Source organism: Amphiura filiformis, chromosome 3 (genome assembly GCF_039555335.1).
Source record: "Amphiura filiformis chromosome 3, Afil_fr2py, whole genome shotgun sequence".
Classification (NCBI taxonomy): domain Eukaryota; kingdom Metazoa; phylum Echinodermata; class Ophiuroidea; order Amphilepidida; family Amphiuridae; genus Amphiura; species Amphiura filiformis.
The window spans coordinates 23,745,683-23,765,999 of record NC_092630.1 but is presented as its reverse complement, the minus strand read 5'-3'; the positions used below and the strand labels follow the sequence as shown (position 1 = coordinate 23,765,999).

General features: G+C 40.9%; 2 protein-coding genes across 2 annotated transcripts in view; both read right to left on the bottom strand.

Moving 5' to 3' along the window:
- LOC140148251 (protein bicaudal D homolog 2-like) overlaps positions 1 to 5,133 on the bottom strand; it is a 63,494-nt gene extending 58,361 nt beyond the window's left edge. Inside the window, 1 exon segment of the mRNA XM_072170144.1 lies at positions 4,721 to 5,133. Within this exon segment, the coding sequence (XP_072026245.1) occupies positions 4,721 to 4,936 (216 nt within the window). The 5' untranslated portion in view covers positions 4,937 to 5,133.
- A 3,912-nt stretch (positions 5,134 to 9,045) lies between these two features.
- Positions 9,046 to 18,526, bottom strand: LOC140148250 (tRNA methyltransferase 10 homolog C-like). The gene is made up of 4 exons (XM_072170143.1): positions 18,339 to 18,526; positions 13,726 to 13,882; positions 12,350 to 12,456; positions 9,046 to 10,652 (listed from the first exon to the last, which is right to left on the bottom strand). The coding sequence occupies exon 4, from the start codon at positions 10,560 to 10,562 to the stop codon at positions 9,363 to 9,365; it is 1,200 nt and encodes a 399-aa protein (XP_072026244.1). The 5' UTR covers positions 10,563 to 10,652; positions 12,350 to 12,456; positions 13,726 to 13,882; positions 18,339 to 18,526; the 3' UTR covers positions 9,046 to 9,362.
- Between the last annotated feature and the right edge of the window lie 1,791 nt (positions 18,527 to 20,317).

Below are 20,317 nucleotides of genomic sequence, written 5' to 3'. Positions count from 1 at the left end.
CAGAGGGAGCGTCAGTAGAGTGGCATCTTCATCCAGCAGTCTGCCGTTCCATCTTCCAGAGGTTAGATCGCCCGCATGTCGACCTGTTCGCGTCTCATCGGAACCACCAACTTCCGACCTACTTCTCCTGGGGCCAAGACCCCAGGCGATAGGCAGAGCGCCATGCGGGAGAGCTGGGAGGGTGTATTCGGTTACGCCTTCCCTCCCATTGCTCTGATCCCTCGGGTGCTGGAGAAGGTAGCCCGCTCTCCAGGCTGTATTCTCCTTCTAGTCCTCCTCTCTGGCCCAAGCAGTGGTGGTTCCCCGCCTCCTGGACCTCCTAGTGGGGAGCCAGTCAGCCTTCCTCGCCGTGGGAATCTTCTGTCCGTTCGTCACGCCAGCAGGTTCAGATGGGAGTGATCAACAACCTCCATCTGACTGTTTGGCGTATTTCCGCCAGTCCTACCAGGCGGCGGGACTTTCTGAGTCGGCTGCCGTGCTGCGCTGCAAAGGCAAGGCGACAGTCGACTCGACAGACTTACGATTCGCGACTTCGCCGGTTCTACAGGTGGTGTGCCGGTCGAGAAATCGACCCCATTTTGCCCCTGTAGGCTAAGTCGCGGACTTCCTTACAGAAGTTTTCCACGGGCGGCTGTATGCCTCGGACTGCCCAAGCGTACAGGACGGCCATAGCAGCGGTCCATCATGGCTTTGGGGGAGGCATGACTGTCTCCTCTAGTCCAGCCCTCTCCGCCCTCATTAAGGGCATGTTCTCGGAGAGGCCCCCAGTCCGTTCCCTGGTTCCGGAGTGGGACCTCCCGTTGGTGTTATGCGATATCTAGCCGAATCCTTCGAGCCCATGGAGGACCTCTCGCTGCAGGACCTGACACTAAAGACAGTGTTCTTAGTGGCAGTGGCCTCTTGATCGGCGGCGTTGTTCTGATATTCATGCTCTGTCGATCGCGAGCACCATTTACGCTTTACCAACCGGGGTGTCTCCATCCTGCCTAGGACCGGTTTCTTGGCCAAGAACCAGACCATGTCATTTACTCCTTCCCCGGTGTTCCTCCCTGATCTGGTCCTGGTCGCAGGACAGGCGGAGAAACCGTCATGTCCCGTTAGGGCCCTTAGATCGCATTACTTAAAGCGTGCACGAGAAGATCAGGGGGACATCCGGCAACTTTTCATTACATCGGCCAGGCCATTTAGGCCGGCCGCTAGGAGCACTATCAGCCACTGGGTTGCCTCCGTCATCCGTTGCGCCCACCAAAAACATCACGAACGGATGACGGGTCCTCAGACACAGTCACAGTCACAGGTCAGGTGTCACGACATTCGATCCCAAGCAGCATCTTGGGCTTTCCACTCTGGGGTGTCCCTGAGGGAGGTGCTCGGCGCAGCAGGCTGGAAGAGCCCCACCACCTTCCAGTCGACCTACCTCAAGGACGCCCTCGCAAGTCATTCAGCTGTAGGTACTTCAGCACTGCTTGCAGGCCGCCAGGGATCGGATCAAGGACGTTAGGTGAGTCTTGGGTTGGGTGGTTTTTTGTTGTGGTTGAGCGGAGTTTGCACTGTGTGCCCTCCTTACCTCTCACGACTTTCTTCCACCTCCTTGCTCTCAGTGGTATTCTGTGCATAGATCAGGTCGTGGGAGGTAAGTAGAGGTGCGAGTGTATTCCCTCTCAGAAGTGAGAGGGACATACACAAGCGCACGATACTTACCTCCCACGACCTGAGCCCTTCCAGCGTTTTATGCGTTCCACCCCTCAAGAAAGTCATACGTTCTCACACGAGGGTCGCAAGAAAGCGTGTGTTGGTGAGGGCGATATCTCGTTAGTGTTGGGCGACACCAACACCTGGGCGTTGTCATCCCCGTTCTTCCGGGGGTGCCAAAACCTTTTTCTGTGGTACAGGGGGTTTCTTGTGGTCCCAAACTTCGTTTTGTGCATAGATCAGGTCGTGGGAGGTAAGTATCGTGCGCTTGTGTATGTCCCTCTCACTTCTGAGAGGGGACTCTCATCAGACTCAAGAGAAATATTGCAAAACTACGCAGCCATGGGGGAAAATGATTATCATTCAAAAAGGTCTATTGCTATTTTACCCACTCCCAAATTGTTTGAATCACAAAAGCTTTAATTGCTGAAGGTATTGATGTTACCCAAAATAATTATGCACTGGTGGCATGGATCAAAATTAATTTTGCAAGTAAATTTATTTTCAGAATTTTTTGTTTATATTGCATCATTCATCACACAGACCAAGGAGGGTATGTGATAGGTACAGTGCTATCACCATGTTTTCTTTTATATCGGGGCAAGTGAATTTGGAAGGGGACAAAAATTTTTGCTCCAATATTGGACATTTCCAAATTTTCTAATAACGTTTACTGTGTGGGAGTGGGAGGTGAGTGGGACTGGGAACTTGGGGAAGGGCAAGAGGGGGGGTCAAGATGAAAGGGAGGGGTGCAATGCAATTCATATGCACTATTCAAGTGCTATCCTATCCCCCTTCCTTCCTCCTCCCCTTCTAGGAAATGTGGTGTTCTGGTAGGGACTGCAAGTTTGACTTAAACAGGGATTTTACTGGTTGGTGTGCCCCAGAGGTGAGGGCGTGTAGCATTTCATAATAATTGTGTCATTTCCTGACCCTGCAAATTTGGAGCATTAGCAATTTGGTTGAAACTAGGGCTGTTGTGGACACGGCTGTTGTGGATAATATTTTCAGTAAAACCAGTTTCCCGATTGTCAACAAGCATGGACTTAGGCCTATTGTTAACAAAACTTAATCAATAGAAAATTTAGTGAAAAGCTTAAGATATGCTTAACATCACCATAATATTTACCATGAAAATCTTTCCATTAAAAATTCTAATATTCTGATGCCTAAATGCGTACCATATTTTGGTGTAAATAATCGACACATGAATTGGTCTCTTAATATTTTGACTTTTATATTGATGTACTGCAGTGCATTGTTGACAACTTATCGAAGTCGGATCATGCAATTTGAGGATTGTCATAGACTGTCAACAATGTAAATTCTACTTGACAACAGCGAGCTTGCACATTTCCAATATATGGAGGGTGAAAAGTTAATATTTTTTAAATTTAGGGGGTCATTCACCCCCGATCGGGGTTAACGCTACCCCTGGCCCTAATAGAAATCAACCTGTAGTGGGGCATGTAATGGTAGTCAAGAAAGATTGACCGCGAAAGGCCACTCAGGCGGCGCGGTCACTGGACTTTCGTGATTCGTTCCTATTCATCGGACTATGTAATGGTCGTCCCCTGTATAGGCCTATCATTATCAGGACATCTGTAAATTAGCAAATTACAAGCACCATCATTTGCCTGGGATAGGGGTGGAAAAATGTACTTGATTAGTGCATAAAAATAACCACACAGTGACACTAAGAGCAGAGGACCATTGAATGTCAATTGAGAGTCAATGTGATTCAATCAATAATGAGCTCATTCACACCTTGTTATCATTTCAATTGTGATAACATACTTTGCTGTCTGACACCACTCTCTAGATTGCAATGATTTACATCACAACATACTTTTCTTTTCCTGTTTTTTTTCTTCTTTTTTTAGGGGGGGGGGCATTTTTGACATCTCACACACTGAAATGCCATTTAAGAAGATACCAATGCATATTATGTCCGGGTATTATGTACATTAGTAATACTTGTAAACTAAAAAATGCAAGGCAACTTCCAAGCAAATTCGCTTTTCAAGGTACCCCAGGTGCCTTTATCTTGGTGCCCCTGATCCAGTATGTGAACTTGCATTGGTGTCCTAGCCGAACTGCCTTGAAAATGGGATTGGGTGCCCTCACAAAACAAACTGAGGTCCTTTAAAAGTCTTTTGATTTACCAGGGAATCCAGGTTCTCTAGTCCGACAAGTCGTGCATGTTTTGTGATTTTTTTTCAGTGGTTGCCCGAAGTTGGGGCCGGGACTTGAATGGCCTGCTCTACCAGGATTTATCACTTTGTAACATGGATGCAACTTACATGTAAATCCTAAAATTATATCCCAGCGTATTGTAAATCCCTGCTAGCCCCGCTACAATAAAGTTTGTTCGGCTTACAATTGGCGCAAAAAATGATACCTGATATTACAATGTGTAATAAAGAATGGTGTGTATATTTACAAATATGTTGCATAATTCTTGACTGAACGTACATGTCAATGTGTGAATTTACGAAAGCGTTTCTAGAAGGGACTTTATTTATATTTAATAAGCATGATAAGTAAAACTACATTCTACAACTTGACAATCAATGACATTCATGACATCATGTACATGACATGTATTTTTTGGTACCGGGTATACATCATGTGCATGCACTATATCCACGTACTGTTGAACTTGTACATGTATCACAAGTTAAGTACAAGTATGCATGCAATTAATACGCGCCTCTCTCAGGCTTAGCTAACAAACATTGCGTTTGTCATGTCAGTTTGGGTTGCGCCTTAAATCAAATAGCCACAATTAATATTGAGGACCACCTAGTTGGTACTTATTCATTGAAATAATTGTATGGTTCCAATTCTTTTCATCATGTTCATGTACATTTTTGTACTACTAGCCATGCTAGCCATCAATTTCATCATGCATCTGGCGATGGCATGAATATGAAATTTCATTTGATTTATTTGTCATTTGATGACAAAATTTACCCTTTATAAACACAAAGTTCTATTAGATCAAATTGAATTAGAAGAACATTACCTCTTTAGCAAGTTGCAATTCATGCTTTGCCGTTTCAAAGAGTAATTCCAAATCCTCATATTGAGCTTTCAGTGCCTGTTTTTCTTCAAGAACGACCAGCCCATATTCCGCTGCCTGAATTTTCTCCCGGCTCGCAAGAGCCAACTCATCCTTTAACCGCTGTATCTCCACCCGCAGCTCATCCACCGTTTCTGATCCGTCCTCGGAATCCGACATGTTAAGTTTCTCTCAGACTTCACTTAGATCACAAATATATCCCAAAATTGAGTGAATTACAAGACATTTTCTGGAGCTCCAATCTCAGTGTACACGGCACTTCCGAAGTGGGCTGTCGCCATAATTGGTTTAATAGACCACATCAGCAAAGGCGAAGTCCAAGACTATGTAATTTGTTTCTGTACATTGCAATAGTAACTTCGCCGTGTGATGAGGCTAATTATTTTTGTTGATATTTTCGAACCGGAAGCGATCTATCCAGCAGTGGAAGGAATCAAGTTTTCCAACAAGCTGTGGCGCTAGACACTTTGAAATTATTTCACCAGCCCTGAATTTCACCATGAACTTGTGAATGAATCGGATTTTCTCATCAAAATGTCAAAAAAGTCATCAAATTTGATATTAAAGATTGCCTTGTCATTTAAAAAAAAAAAGTTCTTGTCATAGGTTCATATCAAAAATGCCCAAAAAAATGAAATATGAATAGTTTGTCTTCTCTGAGGTTTGAGGTCTTTTCAATTTAAATAGTTCAAACTATTCATTTTGATAAGATTGTCAGTTCAAAGTGAGAATATCATCAAAATGAACATTATATCATCTCATCAAAACGAATAGTTTGGGATCAAAAATAAATGAGTATAGGGATTCAATTCAGAAAAATCATCATAGCGTGAATTATCAGAGATGTCAACAAGTCATTTTTTGCAAGTCAAGTCCAAGTCCCAAGTAAGTCAAGTCATTTTGAAAAAGTTGCAAGTCAAGTCAAGTCACAAGTCATCAAATCACAAGTCAAGTCACAAGTAAGTCACACAAGTCACTACAAGTCTATTCACCAGTTGGTCATGGTGTGATTTGTTGATGGGTATTCAATATGGCGAAAATCAAATTGAGTTTCGGAGTACAGTAGGCCTACTAACGAAGTCTATTGCACTAATCACTATAGTGAAGCTTATTATAATTGTATATACAATGGTCACATTGGTGGTTCAAGAAGAAGTTTTAAAATTCAACTCAATTTGTTTTTGCCAAGTTTTGTGTTTCATATTTGTAGAAAAAAAATATGAATATATGTTTTCCCTTTCCCAACCTCAGACTTGCGTTGGTGACAAGTCATTTTTGTCAAGTCCAAGTCCAAGTCCAAGTCATTTTGTCTAAGTCACAAGTAAGTCAAGTCATTTTGCAAAAGTTGCAAGTCAAGTCACAAGTCCCAAAAATAGTGACTTGAGTCAGACTCAAGTCCAAGTCACACGACTCAAGTCTACATCTCTGTGAATTATACAAATTAGCCCAAATTAGCCTCATTCAAATCAAATGCACTTACTAAACCTATACTCAACAATTAAATTAACTCATTATCATTGACAACCTAACTTTTTAGCCAGTTACGTGCAACTTTTGATACTTTGGGGATTTAGACACAGCTGATGTATTTTCGGTTTCAATGAAAAAAGTAAAAGTTAACTTTTATTTTCGTCATTAACTCAGGCATTCATGTGACACACATAGTTCCGGAAAATAGTGACAAGCGTGAAACCCCCCTCCAGACCCCACCCAACCCCCATCCCCCAAAAAAGATGAGTGTATAATTGCATGAGATTAAAACATTTAAACTTAGATACCATAAATTTGTTGTTTGCAAGATAAAATTACATTTGGCCAGGGAAGTGATGGGGCTGCTATCTACGGTAGATAGCGCTCTAATCGGGAAAGATATATCCCAGGATTCGTTTTATTTTGTTTTTGGTGTTGCATTCATTCGTTCGTTAATTCATTCATTCATTCATTCACTCATGTATTCATTCATTAATTTATTCATAGTCAGTCAGTCATCAAACAGTCAGTCATTATTTCATTATTATTTTGTTCCTTGTTTGCTTTCTCTCACTCACCCACTCACTCCCCTCCGACTCACTCAGTGGTGTCAAGGGTGGAGTTGGGCAGGGGGTAAATTTCCCCCTAACCCCATCCGAATTTTTCAGGGATAAAATGGCTAGGGTAAAATAGGGACGGCAAAAAGTAAACAGTTTTATAAAAATGAGAAGAAAATTTTAAAATTTGGACGAAAATAGTGGCAAATGGGGACAAAAAGTTTTATTTGCCTCATTCTCTCATCTCACTCTTGCACTCTCTAAAAAAGGTTCCAAGTAGAAAAGCTTGATGTAGAATTATTAGCTCTACAAAAAACTAAAAATGGTTCTGATAAAGGCCAGAAAAAAATTTTAGACACGAAAAAGTTTTTGTCTGCAGCCCAGAAAATGTAACAGCCCTTTCATTCCAGCAAACCCACCCATTCACTCACCCATACCCACCTCACTTGCTCGCTCATCAATGTTTTGATGTTTGTGTGTTTGTAAGCTTTAAAAAAAGCCACCATTCACATCTGAAAACTGCAGGATTATACATGCACTCTTAGAAAAAAAAGCTGCAATTTAGAACCTTTTTTGTCCCGTATACGAGTATGCAGCACCCTAAGCAATGTTTAAGTTCTATAAAGAACCTTAAAGATTCAAATAGGCCTAGGAACTCTCTAATTCATCAATTCAGGGACTCATAACAAAGTTAAAGAAAAGTGATAAGGAGTGTTAACCAAAATCATTTTCTTGGCTAAAGAACCTTTTTTCTGTTCTACTTAGGGTTCTCTCTGAATGGTTCCTTAAAGGTTCTTCAAACTTCTTGGCTCAAACTTCTTGGCTAAAGAACATTTTTTGGTTCTTTTACAGTTCTTTAAGGTGGCACTGCACCCCATGATAAATTTTGTGACTAATTTTGCATTTTTCTCGAAAATAACTACACACTAGTAACAAAAGTTATGTATATTATAGGGGCAATGAATCCAATTACTTCACTGAATTTCAGTGATTCAAGACAAGTTGTTCATTATATATGTTAAGAAATGAGGTACATTCTAGTAGTACATGTACCTCTTTTCTTATCATAAATAACGTACCGCTTGTCTATTGAGTCACTGAAATTCCAGTGTAGTAACTGGATTCCTTGCCCCTATACTAATTAATCTAGTCCTACATAACTTTTGTTACCAGTGTGTTATTATTTTTTTGAGAAAAATGCAAAAATAGTCACAAATTTATCAAGGGGTAAGTTCAAAATTAAAATTTGATATCACCATCACCATCATGTATAATTACCATCACCTTGTAAGCATTCCCATCTTGTCTGTATCCATGTCATTCTCCTTGTCATCATCGTCACCATCATCATCTTTACATTACCCTCCTTCTGACCTAGCGCAAAATAAGCAATTAATCCCGGGGGAGGGGGCACTCACATGTTAAGGTGGTACGGGTATGAGCAGCGGTCAAGGGTCCCTTTTTCAGGCTCTCCGGCAGTTCCTTAAGCCCCACATTTGGATCTGCTCCAGTTCTTTGAGCCTCAAATTCTTTGGAAATAATTTAGAAATTTTTAGCTCAACAGCCTATAATTTGGCCCTAATTTCAGTTCTTCAAGCCCCTATTTTGCCCGAAAATCAGTTCTTAGTTCCCAAAGTTCGCACACCCATACCAAAATTTAAGTTGAGTGCCCCCGAATTCGGTCCCTTGCACGCGTTTCTGACATAATGGATAGAACTGGCAACATACATGAAAGGAAAAGAATATTATTTATGTATGCTATCAGTTCGTAGCTCGATCCCCAAACCTGATGGCCGTGTAAGAACAATTTACATCTATGCGAAAACAAACACACAAACAAATCACACCAATTTTTTAATGATACACCATCTTCAGTGACCATTTTTATTGAAATTAAATTACAAAATCATCATAAACAAACCCTTCCCAGGTGGCTTTGCATGCATCTGAATGATGTATTTTTCTATCCTATTTCTTCGTAATCCTTTAAGTTCCTAGTACACAAATTTTGTTGTTCTCAAAACAAAATATTGTCCCATGGGTGGGGGGGAAGGTCATTAAACTTACATGGGGTCAAATTTCAAACTTTGACAGGTAAAACTATACATTTTCTGAATCCTTATGACCAGAGAAATACATCAGTAATGTTTTTGACACAATTTTATGAAGTTTGACATTTGACCCCATGTAAAGTTTAAAGACCTTTTCCCCACACATGGGACAATATTTTATTTTGTTTTGGGAACAACAAAATTTGTGTACTAGGGACTTTTTAAAGATTACCATGGTCAACAATCAAAGGCTTGAAACAGCTGCTTAATGCATAATGCCAGCATTTTGACACAAAGCTCAAATAGTAGCATCTTTAATCATAACAACTGCTCAGTACCAGAAGTGGGTAAGTGCAATAGCTGCCATATGTACTATTATTATGTAGGTGCCAAGTGTAGATGAGTACAATATACTGTGTGTAAATTGCCAAATGTTCAAAAGGCAGCTACTGCACTTACCCACTTCTGGCATTGAGCAGTCGATAAGGCAGCATAGTATTGACTCCATCAATATTTCTTTTTGCCTCTACTTTTTACAGGTTTCGCACGACTGAAACTAAACGTCTGATCACGGTTTCTCGCTTCTCGTTGCACGTGTAAATTAGGCTTGATGACTGTTTTACCAGAATCTCTTGCCACTTTCAACGACATTAGAGTATTAACTAATCCGTTTACATTCGGAAATGCTCCTAAAACCATGGGTCGTGCGTGTGCTATGTTGAGTTTCTTTGCTTGCGCTAGTATCGCACCTCTATCAGCGGACGGTTCGCAACACAGCGCCGGGATGACGTATACCATGTTTGGGTTGTAGTAGGTGATACGATTGTTAGAATCTGGACATATATACATGATCTTCTCACGAGGAAACATATCTAGCAACCCTTTACTGGTAACATCAACCATGAGACTATCCATGGACAAGCGCATGTGATTCATTTCTTCAAAAAATAGTCCACTCTCGTTAAAGTTTACGCAATGAAGATGAAATGGTTCTTTGGCAGACATATTGGTTGCGTTCAAGTGCATTATTTGCTTAACCAACGACGACATGTACGTTTTAGTCAAACTTTGGTCGTGCATAAAATCGATGGCGATTTCAAGCCCGAATTTCATGGCGGCGGCTACACGCCACATGTCGTAGTGCTGTACTGTTTCTCTACGGGTGCGCAATATAAAACTAGTGGATTTATTGCGAACGAAGTCACTGCTTTTAAATTTACTTTTGTCCGATTTAAGCTTCCCACCATCACCCAACACCTGGCCCTGTTCCTTCACATAAAGCTTACGTAAATACTTCTTTTTCTCGCTGTTGCTCATCATTCTCATGTACTCTATATCCGCAGTTTCAATTTTCATAGGAATCTCGTAAATGTTTTCTCTTTGCTTTTCGATCCAATCCTGTAGCTGGTTAGTTTCCGTGGCAACTGAGCTATATCTGCAAACAGATATCTGCCAGGAACGACTGGTCAAACCTGATGTTGTTCCTACAAGTGATCTTACTCCCCTGGCTGTTGGAAAACTCAAGTTAGACTGCAATTTATGTCTTTGTCCCAAATGTCCGAGTGTCCTAAAGTGTCTTACTGCCAACATTTTGCGGACGTGTAAATGTCTGTTGTAAGTGGAATCTATATGACCCCAGCAACACTTTACATGCTCTTGGCTACCTACATTAAGTAGTCTTGTGCATATTCTTTGTGAGAAAGCCATCACTCCTGGTGAATATGTGTGTATATCAAGGCAGAGCTGGAGTGAAATAGCAACTCATCTGGTTTTCATGTACCTCTCAGGTTGTTGTATCTGTAGATATGAAAAGTACCATACATCAAATATTAAACAGTGAAGATGGTAACTAAATAGGTCACCTATCATGGGTAGAGATTTAGGTATTTTTGTATTGAAGAAAGCTTTTGGTACCTGTACTCTAAAGCTTCCTGGCAGGCAACTTTATATCAAGGGGTCAGAGCCAAAAGGCCCTAAGTACAAAAACGACATGTAATGATACAGGCATTTTTGTACTTCGGGCCTTCTGGCTCTCACATATGTCATGCATTAGTGTTGCACTTTTCGCTCATAACAGTGTCTGTGGCAATATCTGGATTATGGCTATACCACAGAGGAGAAAGAAAACAGAGAGCGTACCACCAGTCAAAGTCCCTGTGTATTGTATGATGTAAGTTCTCGCATATTCATGAGGGCCGATTGTTCAATTGTTCGAGCGCGACAGCCGCTGCGTACCTTCGCGTATACGCGATAGAGCGTTGCGTGCTTTGGCGATTATGTGATAGACTGTGAAAATATGCGGTAATTGCATAGCAGTCTCGCCTTTCACATTTCATGGAACAATCGGCCCTCATTATCGGGTGATGCTGACACTTTGACTGGTGGTACGCTCTCTGTTTTCTTTCTCCTCTGTGGGCTATACAATCATAAGGAACCCAGTGTTGTAAGGATTATTTTGATACCAAAATCTCATTTTTTGGCCAAAAATGCACTTATAGGCTCTAATCCCTTGATATATAATATTATGATTGTGTAAATGTCTCTAGTAGATCAGGATGCCTAGCCTTTTGAGTATTAAGGGAGGAGTATTTTGGTGTTTTAAGGCCAGTTGGAGCCTTCAGGCCATATTTATGTGAATTGCAATATTGAGTTATGACAAATAAAAGGCTCAAACGAAAGATTTCTCTATTTCCCCCCTCTCCAGAAAAATTATGCACATGGGGGAAAACACATTACAATGAGCCTTGGGACTCTTGTATTGAACACCAGAGATGTAGACTTGAGTCGTGTGACTTGGACTCGAGTCTGACTCAAGTCACTATTTTTGGGACTTGTGACTTGACTTGCAACTTTTGCAAAATGACTTGACTTACTTGTGACTTAGACAAAATGACTTGGACTTGGACTTGAAAAAAATGACTTGTTACCAAAGCAAGTCTGAGGTTACTTTCCTGTAAATTGAAATTTATGGATAGAATTTATGGATAGAATTTATGAATATTAATTAAATAGGCCTACAATTACATTAATGAATTATCCGCTGGCGGGCCTCGTGTCCGGCATAACCTGAACTTGAAATACATAAATAAATAGTGCCCTCAATCAGCGACACAGGCTCGGCGTGGGAAGTAAAAGTATGTCGGGTTGAAAACTCCGAGTCCTGTTATGTCCCAGCAAACACAAAACTGGTGAATAGACTTGTAGTGAATTGTGACAAGTTGTGACTTACTTGCGACTTGACTTGTGATTTGATGACTTGTGACTTGACTCGACTTCCAACTTTTTCAAAATGACTTGACTTACTTGGGACTTGGACAAAAGGACTTGTGACTTGGACTTGACTTGCAAAAAATGACTTGTTGACATCTCTGTAATGAACACACATCTTTACTTGTGAGTGAAGAAAGCCTGTGAACAAAGGTTCGTCTCCTTTACTTTTTTTTCACATAGTAAACTGCAAATATTCTTTTAAACGCTATACTCTGTCTACTCACTATGAGTTGATTTCGCCAACCTCTTCTCCAATTCTTGTACTCGGGCACTCAAAACATCCACTTGAGTTCGTAACTTCTTATTCTGATCTTGAGCTGATGTCAGTTGGCTGTACATGTAAATAAATTTGTGTTCAAATCAAAGATATTACACAGATCGGATGAGTAATCAAAATAGTGTTTCCTCAGACATTTTGGCAAAGGCTCAAAATGGAATGACAATTGATGTCTATACACTTGAGACTTACAAAGTTTGCACATGTAGTGTGCAGTGCATGCTATTGCCACAACCATACAGAAAATAACAAATCTAATATTGCCGAGTGCATCCCGGGGAGTGCATCTGGGCTGGATTTATCTCAGGCTGGGGGCAGCTGCAAGTGTAAACATTTGATGATATAAAACAACTTTTCAAGCATCACAGAATAGATTTGTAGAAAAAGATCAGACCAGTCATACTATTTTGCAACTGATGATATCATTGGCCAAGGTACATCTATTTAAATTTCTGTTCTGACCAGATTGGACTTTGCTGCTGAGTGCTGATCATTAAGTCCCATCATACATAAACACAACACCACAAGTGACAAGTCTGTACTTATGTAACCCATCCTACACCAAAACTTGGTCTTGATATGACAATTTTATTGATAAGGTCGTGTGCATAATCTTGTTAGCTCCAAATTGATGTCAAATGTGATACCAAACACTCTGAATTGACTGCTAGAGAATGACACCAGTATGAAATTTGGTGCATTTGTAAAAGTTGCAAATAAATTTTAAAAGGAGCACGCAGACCTGTAGAGGTGAATTGCAGAGCGTGACCATTGACATAGCCCAAAAAAACGCTAGGTCCTATTGATCACATCAAGCCTTAGTATTCATCAGTAAAGCATTGTAACAATCCTTGCAGTTTAAATTAACAATTAAATACACCGGGCACTTGGGATAGTCGACAGGGTTCCATCGCGGGCAAGCAAGCTTGACCACGCTTAGCAATTTTGACTGTTTTAGAGTGTTTGTTAACACATTTGGTATCAAATTGAAGCTATATTAAACAAGATTCTGCACACAACCTTATCAATCAATGAAATTATCATAACAAGATCAGGTTTTGGTGTGGGATGAGTTACATAAGGCCTACAAAATTGTTTGATTGGTGTAACATAAAAAATATACGGTGTCGGTCGGTAATTTTTTTTACACACATTTTATGCTGTAAATCGTGAATGATAAAGGCTTTGGAACTTTTTAAAGTCTAGGGTCTGGCCTATTTTTAGGGTCGATTGGGTTACGCCAATCAAACAATTTTTTTAGGCCTTGGTGCGGACTTTCTTTTTGTATTGTGTTTATGTATACACCTGTCAAAGTGTACCTACCTTTCTGTTTTGACCAGATTAGACTTGGCTTCTGTTAATTCTTCACTCAGAGATTGTTTGGAAGCAATTTCACTTTGTAGTTTTGTACGTAAGTCAGCGAACTCATCTGTTTTATCCATATCAGTAAATATACTGACTTTCTACTTTATATGTATACCTAAGAAGACACAGAGTGAAGGAAAAATAATATGTATTTGAGAAAAAGAAACCTGTAACACACTTAACAGTTCATGCTTTATAATAGCAGACAGAGGTAGCCGGGAATTGTGTGTCACATCCTTTTACGGGGGGGGGGGCACCAGGGGGGGGGCACTTGACTTAGGAAGAGACGGGGTTGTGCAGATAGCAGTTCAAAACTAGGGGTCTTTTAGTGAGAGCCTAGGCACCAAAAAATATTTCAGTGAGAAGGCCCAAAAAAGGGGGTCTTTGTATAAGACTGGGAACAATTTGGGTCAAAATATATAAGTTGATAGTGATATACAAAATTTTTGAATTTTTTTAAAAATTTGAAGAAAAATAATGAAAAAACAGGGTCATTCAGTGAGAGATTATCAGAAATTTCCCAAAATTTTTTGAAAAGGGGGTCTTTTGGCAACAGGAAAACAAAACAAGGCGGTTCTCGAACCACGAGTCTCGCCTGCTTTCGCGATCGCCTGCTTTTACGATTACTTTTGGTAGAAGTAAATGAACCTGCAACAACCCATGGCGATTTGCCTGTTCAATTTGAGCTTGCTTGGACCAATATTGAATTTGACCTTTGATCCCTAAATTTTGGTGGGTCTCGGCTGGCCCACACGACAGTTTTAGTAATTTGACCTCAGATGACCCATGGGTGACCTTGGATGACCCTAAATTACCTTCGAAACTTTGACTCTAAATGTTGACTGTACCCACCAAGTTTCATGCCCATATGACAGTTTTTAGTAATGTGACCTCAGATGACCCCTGTGTGACCTTGGATGACCCCAAAATTACCTTCCGAAACTTTGACTCTAAATGTTGACTGTACCCACCAAGTTTCATGCCCATATGACAGTTTTAGTAATTTGACCTCAGATGACCCTTCGGTGACCTCGGATGAACCCGAAATAACCTTCCGAAAATTGTACTCGAAATGTTGACTGTACCCACCAAGTTTCATGCCCATACGACAGTTTTAGTAATTTGACCTCAGATGACCCCTGGTGACCTCAGATGACCCGAAATAATCTTCGAACATTTGACTCTAAATGTTGATTGTACCCACCAGTTTCATGCCCATACGACAGTTTTAGTAATTTGACCTTAGATGAACCCTGGGTGACCTCGGATGACCCCGACATAATCATGAGAACATGCGAGTCGATGTAGCACCCCAAATGAGACCATTTTGGACATAAAACCTGTTTTAGACATTTTTTGAAAAATGCTTCCTTCACCCTAAAAAGGTGGTTTTAATTATTCAGTTTCCTATACTTTTGTACATGAGAGACATTCTTTAAAGTCTTTTTTGGCGTAATAACTTGGCCTACACGACCGAAATTGATATATGTAATAAAAAAAAAAAAAAAAATATTTCATTAAATTTTTGACCCCCCTCTCAACTTTGAGTGTGTGGGAGGGGCCACATGGGGGGGGGTACTAGTGTGCATCCTCTGGTCATACTACCCCCTACCACATTATGTTGACCGTACCCACCAAGTTTCGTGCCCATCTGACAGTTTTTAGTCATTTGACCTCAGATGACCCCTGGATGACCTTGGGTGACCTTGACACACTAACCAATACAAACTTGTTCTGTCTGGGGTGAAAATGCACCCACCACCAAGTTTGAAGAACGTGCGACCCCTAGTCTCCGAGAAAATAGGTTTTTGCATTTTATGCATAAGTTATGCAAATTAGGTACTTAATTACCATATTTTGCGCTGAAAATCGAATCGGGTTGAGATCCTCTGGTCATACTACCCCCTACCACGTTTCATCATCATAGGGCTTAGGGAACCTGTTTTAGACATTTTTTTGAAGAAATGCTTCCTTCACCCTAAAAAGGTGGTTTTAATTATTCAGTTTCCTATACTTTTGTACATGAGAGACATTCTTCAAAGTCTTTTTTTGGCCTAATAACTTGGCCTACACGACCGAAATTGATATATGTAATGCGCAATATAAAAACAATATTTCATTAAATTTTTGACCCCCCCCCCCCCTCAACTTTGAGTGTGTGGGAGGGGCCCCATGGGGGGGGGGGGTACTAGTGTGCATCCTCTAGTCATACTACCCCCTACCACATTATGTTGACCGTACCCACCAAGTTTCGTGCCCATACGACAGTTTTTAGTCATTTGACCTCAGATGACCCCTGGATGACCTTGGGTGACCTTGACGCACTAACCAATACAAACTTGTTCTGTCTGGGGTGAAGATGCACCCACCCACCAAGTTAGAAGAACGTGCGACCCCTAGTCTCCGAGAAAATAGGTTTTTGCATTTTATGCATAAATTATGCAAATTAGGTACTTAATTACCATATTTTGCGCTGAAAATCGAATCGGGTTGAGATCCTCTGGTCATACCACCCCTACCACGTTTCATCATCATAGGGCTTAGGGAACCTGTTTTAGACATTTTTATGAAAAAATGCTTCCTTCACCCTAAAAAGGTGGTTTTAATTATTCAGTTTCCTATACTTTTGTACATGAGAGACATTCTTCAAAGTCTTTTTTTGGCCTAATAACTTGGCCTACACGACCGAAATTGATATATGTAATGCGCAATATAAAAACAATATTTCATTAAATTTTGACCCCCCCTCAACTTTGAGTGTGTGGGAGGGGCCACATGGGGGGGGGGGTACTAGTGTGCATCCTCTGGTCATACTACCCCTACCACATTATGTGGACCGTACCCTGGATGACCTTGGGTGACCTTGACGCACTAACCAACACAAACTTGTTCTGTCTGGGGTGAAGATGCACCCACCCACCAAGTTTGAAGAACGTACGACCCCTAGTCTCTGAGAAAATAGGTTTTTGCATTTTATGCATAAATTATGCAAATTAGGTACTTAATTACCATATTTTGCGCTGAAAATCGAATCGGGTTGAGATCCTCTGGTCATACTACCCCCTACCACGTTTCATCATCATAGGGCTTAGGGTTCTTACGAATCCCCCAGATACAGCTCCACAAGGCGGATTTCTTCAAATTTCCAACCATATTTGTAGAATCGTTGCGCATAAATTATGCAAATTAACAACTAAATGCGCATACTTTTCGCCGAAAAACTAATCAGGTGATCAGCAGATGTGTATCATAGCTGCCACCAGGTTTCGTTACCATGCGCCCGACGGATCTTGAGATAGTCTGTCCACAAACTCCGCTATCAATTTGCGCTGATTTTCGCATAAATTATGCAAATTAGCTATGTTAATTTGCATATTTTTCACCGAAAACATACGGTTACGGAGCAAACTTGGATACCCTTCCTCCCACCAAGTAGCGTTGCCGTAAGTCTTACGGTTCCCCAGATACAGCTCCGGACGGACACACATACATACATACATACATCCACACACACACCCCTCCACACACACATCCATCCACACACACGGACAGACAGAAATAGTGATTACTAAGTCCCATCCTGAACAAAGTTCAGGCGAGACAAAAAGGGGTCATTGGGTGAGCGGGAGTTGAAACATGGGGGTCAATGTGGCCATCACCAATTTTTTGTGAGTGCCCCCTGGCTTTTTACACATCAATTTATCAAGCTTTCCAACATTTATCGGCTTGTGGTTTCTAGCCAAGCTCGCATGTTTAGTGCCACAAGTGGATGGACTGGACATGCAACTTTTTTTCCCTTCTCAACTATACATATTTCCAGATTCATTCATTGATGTTTGAACAAAGCACCCTTTGATACTGGTATTCATTTATAGGTTAATGAACGCGTATTACTTGTTGGGAGATAAATTAGACAAAACAATGCATGTGCCCGATGTTGATGCGTCTAATGCAAGAGCCCCGAAGGGGGGAATGCATTAGACGCATCAACATCAGTGCAAGTTGATGTATTTCATACACGAGAAGAAAAAACACATGATTTTTGCTGTTTTTATAGCAAAATTATCACTAAAAAATATATTGGAAAATAGTACTACCAAATATAAATACATCAACCCGCCCGAAAAATGAATTGAGCCTACGTGAGTGCGAACGCGTGCAAAAGCACTGCGCGTAGCCGAGTCTGCGGAATGCGCGTTATACAACCATGCTTTTTTTTTAACGCCACATCGCCCTGTTGAACAGTGCAGTGGCTGTGTGCAGTTCGATCAAGCGTTTCGATATACCAGTCCCTTGTCTTTGTTGATAAACATTGAGGTCACCTCATCTATACATTAAAAATACAAACTTCAAAAGTACATTTAACACCCCAACATTATTGTCGTTGCCAAATAAAAGAACTGAAGTACTAACTGCAAACTAAATTCCAACATTGTTTTTTGCTTATCACAAATCCTCAAACGTTCGAAATTTGTAGTTACTACAACTGACCTAGATGATAAATACATGAAATGATGAATATTTTATTTTTAATTTTATATAAAAAATTTATTATTTAAGCTTACCGGTACCCAAATACCAGTCAGCAAGTAACTATTCAAACAACAATGGCATGACACAAAAACGTTAAAAAGACGTGCATCAGTATCACGACTGAAAAGAATGGGAGAAACTCTACATTCAGTGGAATATCGTGACATTTTTCGCACTTCTCCCGTGAACCTACATGTACTTCCTTCACATGCCGCTTGGAGCCGCACCATGCTAGACTCGATCCTCCAGTCCTCTAATACTCACGCACGGCCGCTCCACTGTGCTGTAGACTCGATCCTCCAGTCCTCTAATACTCACGCACGGCCGCTCCACTGTGCTGTATTGAGGACTGGAGCAAACAACGTTCGAAAACAGGAGCAGTCCAGTCTCATGAATAATTAAGTAGATGGCCATATTTGGTAATATGAATAATAAGTAGGTACAATTACGCGTGCGCAGTGCTACTTGCTAAATTCGTCACGGTAAATTAATCATGGAGGTGTGTTGTCATTGTGGGCAGTCGGCCCCCAAGAAAAAGAGAAGAATTCTTTCAAATAGGCATGACAGATCTATGATCAACATTTATCCAGCAATAATTGTTAATAACAGTACAATCGTTTGCATGAAGTGCTACCGGCTGTTAAAGACATTAACCAAGACCAAAGAGCAGCTGGATGAGCGGAGACGTCGTAGTGGGCCTAGAAATGACGATCACAATACAGACATGACAGATATCAACAGAGATATGCCAGTTACGGCTACAGCTGAACCCGCTGATCGACCGAATAAACGGAAAAGACTTGATGTCATGATGCCATCGGTAAGATTTTTATTAAATTGTTTACCCGGGCCGAACTTTATAAGCACATGGTAATGTTTATGTTTACTTACTAAACTCCGCCTACTCTGTGTATATTCATGACGGTACACGGTCAGGTGCTCAAATACGATATCACGGTACGGCAAAAATGAGCCGGGTCAATACACGCCCAGGTTAAATGTCAAAGTTGATGTGATTTTAGTTGTATTACGGCCATGACCATGTCAGATGACGGCTGGGATACGAAATGCACGAAATGTTATCATGAAAACCATTTGAGATATTAGGCCTACTGATCGTTTCCGAAGTTAAGGGCAAGGGTATCGACACCAGAATAAAAGCAAGTTCCTATGAAAAGTTGTCAAGCACGGCTGTCAAATGTCGATCTTGAATAGGACTGGTCAAGCTGGTTGTGAGTTTATAATTTAAATATAAGCTTACCTACATCATGTATATTATTGTTATTTGATAGTATAAATTATTATAGTATACCCCTACAGCATAATGACCCGTATAATTCTACAAAATTCTAACATTGAGGACTTGTTCTGAAGTTGTAGGAGTATTCATCTCAAGACTCAAGACTCAAGACCGTTCTGTGACTGTGCAAGTGAATCAGTCATGAATGGATTTACGATAATGAGTATTATGATCGACCATGCATGGTCCATGTATTTATTCTGACATGGCCAAGCTCATAGCGGAACACATAATAAATTAATAACGCATGCATGTACGCAATAAAATTATAGATAAGCAGGCCCACACATTAATCAAATTAAGTATTTCTTTACTCGAGAACTCTAGCTTCGAATTTGCACACGATAGTTATGCATTCGATGCTAGAGTACTAAAGTAAATTTCTTAAAACTTCCGTGGTCCGAGCTGTGCGCCAAGCGTCTACGAGCGTACACACAGAAAAAATAAGCAATCACGCTGATTGGCTGATCAATGCACTTGACAACAAGTCGGTTGACCCATTGGTTGTCTGTTCGACGCGTAGTAGGCGACCTTGTCACTTTTACGCGATCGCAATTCACCTGCGCGTACCCCGACCACGGAAGTTTAAAGAAAACAACTTTAGTACTTTACTATACATGTCTATGGTTTTTCGGTCGGACAGCGGTGCAATTTTTCTCACCGGGTGTTATTTATTCTGTTTGTGTTGAAATTTGGATGAAAGTTATTTCGAGCAAG

Excerpts from the sequence above, each read along its gene's own strand:
- LOC140148250 (XM_072170143.1), bottom strand. The coding sequence starts at position 10,562 with ATGGCTTTCTCACAAAGAATATGCACAAGACTACTTAATGTAGGTAGC.